The sequence below is a fragment of the Miscanthus floridulus genome, chromosome 8 (genome assembly GCF_019320115.1).
Source record: "Miscanthus floridulus cultivar M001 chromosome 8, ASM1932011v1, whole genome shotgun sequence".
In the NCBI taxonomy this organism is placed as follows: Eukaryota; Viridiplantae; Streptophyta; class Magnoliopsida; order Poales; family Poaceae; genus Miscanthus; species Miscanthus floridulus.
Window position 1 is genome coordinate 213,420,993 of NC_089587.1, and position 3,051 is coordinate 213,424,043.

The 3,051-nt window shown below is 51.3% G+C and overlaps 1 protein-coding gene across 1 annotated transcript; it reads left to right on the top strand.

The window, feature by feature from the left end:
- Positions 1 to 359: 359 nt before the first annotated feature.
- LOC136478103 (ethylene-responsive transcription factor ERF060-like) lies at positions 360 to 2,202 on the top strand. The gene has a single exon (XM_066476437.1). It carries the CDS (start codon positions 914 to 916, stop codon positions 1,883 to 1,885), a length of 972 nt encoding a protein of 323 aa, XP_066332534.1. The 5' UTR covers positions 360 to 913; the 3' UTR covers positions 1,886 to 2,202.
- Positions 2,203 to 3,051: the final 849 nt, after the last annotated feature.

Consider the following 3,051-nt stretch of genomic DNA (forward strand, 5'->3'; position numbering starts at 1 on the left):
AATTCTTAGGTACTCCGTATGTAGCTCTTTGTGCGATCGAAAAGGCAAATTCCAATTCCAAAGAACTCCCAATCACACGAGACCAGGTGCACACGTGGCAGACCAGGACTGGCTGCGACTTGGCATTCGCGCGTGCTACCTCGCGTGGGATGACGCCATGGACCATGGACGAGAGCAACAGGCCTGCTTCCAAATTGCATTTAATTATTTTTTCATTCACGGAGCATTATTAATCGAATCGTTTTGTGCTAATCCACCGAGGAGAAGCAATCGCAGAGAACAGCGAGGAAGAGATGCCCGCTTGGCTTCGCGTGCACGGCCTCAAGCCTGGCACTATATAATGGCCTGGCCGAGAGACCTTTCTTTCCCAGAGAGACGCCTCAACCCCACGCACCCCACCCGCACAAGAACACCACGCCACATCCCACCATCCAGCTCCACGGTGAGGTTTGAGCGATCCGAGCAAAAAATCCTCCGCGACGCAGGTTTGTTCTCTGAACTCTCTGATTCTTTTAGCAGCAGGGACGCACAACACAAGAAAGGTCCGGTTCAAGAAGCTCTTCTTTTGGGTTTATTAGAATCCTCAAAAGAAGCGTGTTCTTGGGTTAGGATTTTTTCTCACCTTCATCACACCTCTCCTAGGAGGAACAGAGATCCAGAGAACCTTTTTTCTCTTCTGGATTCTTGCCGCCTTTTGTTTGGCCTTCGAAAGGGTTGTTTTGCAATACCCTCTTTTTCTTTGCACAAACCCACCTCGTTTCTCTACTTTTATTGAGGAACAAGGCTGATTTCGAAACTTTTTCCATCTTTGATTTTCCATAAAAGAAAGCTCCTTTTAATTCTTCCCGTTTTAAGTTCTCCCCAGCCTCTTCTTCTACCTCTCCATCCAAGCTTTCTCCATCTAGTAGTCCTAATGGCCGCAGCCATCGACATGTACAAGTACTACAACGCACACCAGATCGCCTCCTCCTCCCCCTCGGATGAGGAGCTGGCGAAAGCACTCGAGCCTTTTATAACGAGTGCTTCCTCCTCCCCTTACCATCGCTACTCGTCCTCTCCATCCATGTCCCAAGATTCTTACATGCCTACACCCTCCTACACCAACTTCGCCACCTCGCCTGCTCCCACCCCCGCCGCCACCTCCTCCTCGCCTTTCTCGCAGCTTCCGCCACTCTACTCGTCACCTTACGCGGCGCCGGGCATGGCTGGGCCGATGGGCCTGAGCCAGCTCGGCCCGGCCCAGATCCAGCAGATCCAGGCCCAGTTCATGTTCCAGCAGCAGCAGAGGGGCCTGCACGCGGCGTTCCTGGGCCCGCGGGCGCAGCCGATGAAGCAGTCCGGGTCGCCGCCGCTGGCGCCGGCGCAGTCGAAGCTGTACCGCGGCGTGCGCCAGCGCCACTGGGGCAAGTGGGTGGCGGAGATCCGCCTCCCCAAGAACCGCACGCGGCTGTGGCTCGGCACCTTCGACACCGCCGAGGACGCGGCGCTCGCCTACGACAAGGCCGCCTTCCGCCTCCGCGGCGACATGGCGCGCCTCAACTTCCCGGCCCTCCGCCGCGACGGCGCGCACCTCGCCGGCCCGCTCCACGCCTCCGTGGACGCCAAGCTCACCGCCATCTGCCAGTCCCTGGCGGGGTCCAAGAACGGCTCCTCCGGCGACGAGTCGGCCGCGTCCTCGCCGGACTCCCCCAAGTGCTCGGCGTCGACGGAGGGGGAGGGGGAGGAGTCGGGCTCCGCCGGCTCCCCTCCTTCCCCGACGCTGGCGCCGCCCGTGCCGGAGATGGCGAAGCTGGACTTCACCGAGGCGCCGTGGGACGAGACGGAGACCTTCCACCTGCGCAAGTACCCGTCCTGGGAGATCGACTGGGATTCCATCCTCTCATGAACGATCAACTACAACTGCTATAGTAGTAGTAGCAGCAAGATTCAGTCAGTGTCAGCTCAATGATAGCTCTGTGTAATTTTCGATTTGGGGTTTGCAGCTGTGGTGGCTCGATGACATTTTAGAAATCGGCCATGGCGGCTGCGAGGAGCAATGAGTAACTAGCTAGTACCTCGTCGTCCAGTGTTGTGATGCAGCTAGTAAGTACGTGCTAATCTCCTGGTTCAGCTGCCGGTTGTTTTTTCTCACGGCACGGCCAGTCGAGAAAGTCAGTGTAATCCCGTGTTATTAAGTGTTATGGTTTATCTGTTGCAGCTTAATTAAGTCTTCGAGCTTATCTATCTAGTATTCATCTTGAACGTGTTGTGATGACGTGCGTCTTTCTTTTATAGGCCTCGTTTAGATTGTAAGTTTTTTCACTCTCTTCATCACATTAAATCTTTGGACATATGAATAGAGTATTAAATGTAGATAAAAAAATAACTAATTATACAGTTTGATTGTAAATTACGAGACGAATCTTTTGTGCCTAGTTAAGCCATGATTGGACAATAATTGTCAAATACAAACGAAAGTGCTACAGTGCCCAATACTGATTCCTAACTTCAATCTAAACAAGGCCCTAGTCACTGGCTTATAAGCCGTGCTTCTTCAGTGAAATACTGATTCCTAACCTCAATCTAAACAAGGCCCTAGTCGCTGGCTTATAAGCCGTGCTTCTTCGGTGAACAAGAGCATTTTTCTATACATAGAACTTAGCTTTGGGCTGTGGCTTTCTATCTAGGCCTCGTTCACTTTGCAAATTTTTTTGAACCTGATGAATAGTACCACTTTCGTCTTATTTGGTAAATATTGTCCAATCGTGGACCAACTAGGCTCAAAAGATTCATCTCGTGATTTCCAACTAAACTGTATAATTAATTATTTTTTTTACCTACATTTAATACTCCATATAAACGGCTAAAAATTGATGCGATGAAGAAAATGAAAAAACTTAGAATTTGAATGGCATTTAAACAAGGCCCTAGTATTCATCTTGAACGTCGCATGTATGGTGTGCGCACTTTGTGATCTAAGCTGTTGAGCTGTGGCTTTTGGCTCCTGATTTTGTTTTCTGCTGTAGTGCTGTAGCTGTAAACCCGAGATCATGCTGGCAGTTGCCTGTTGGA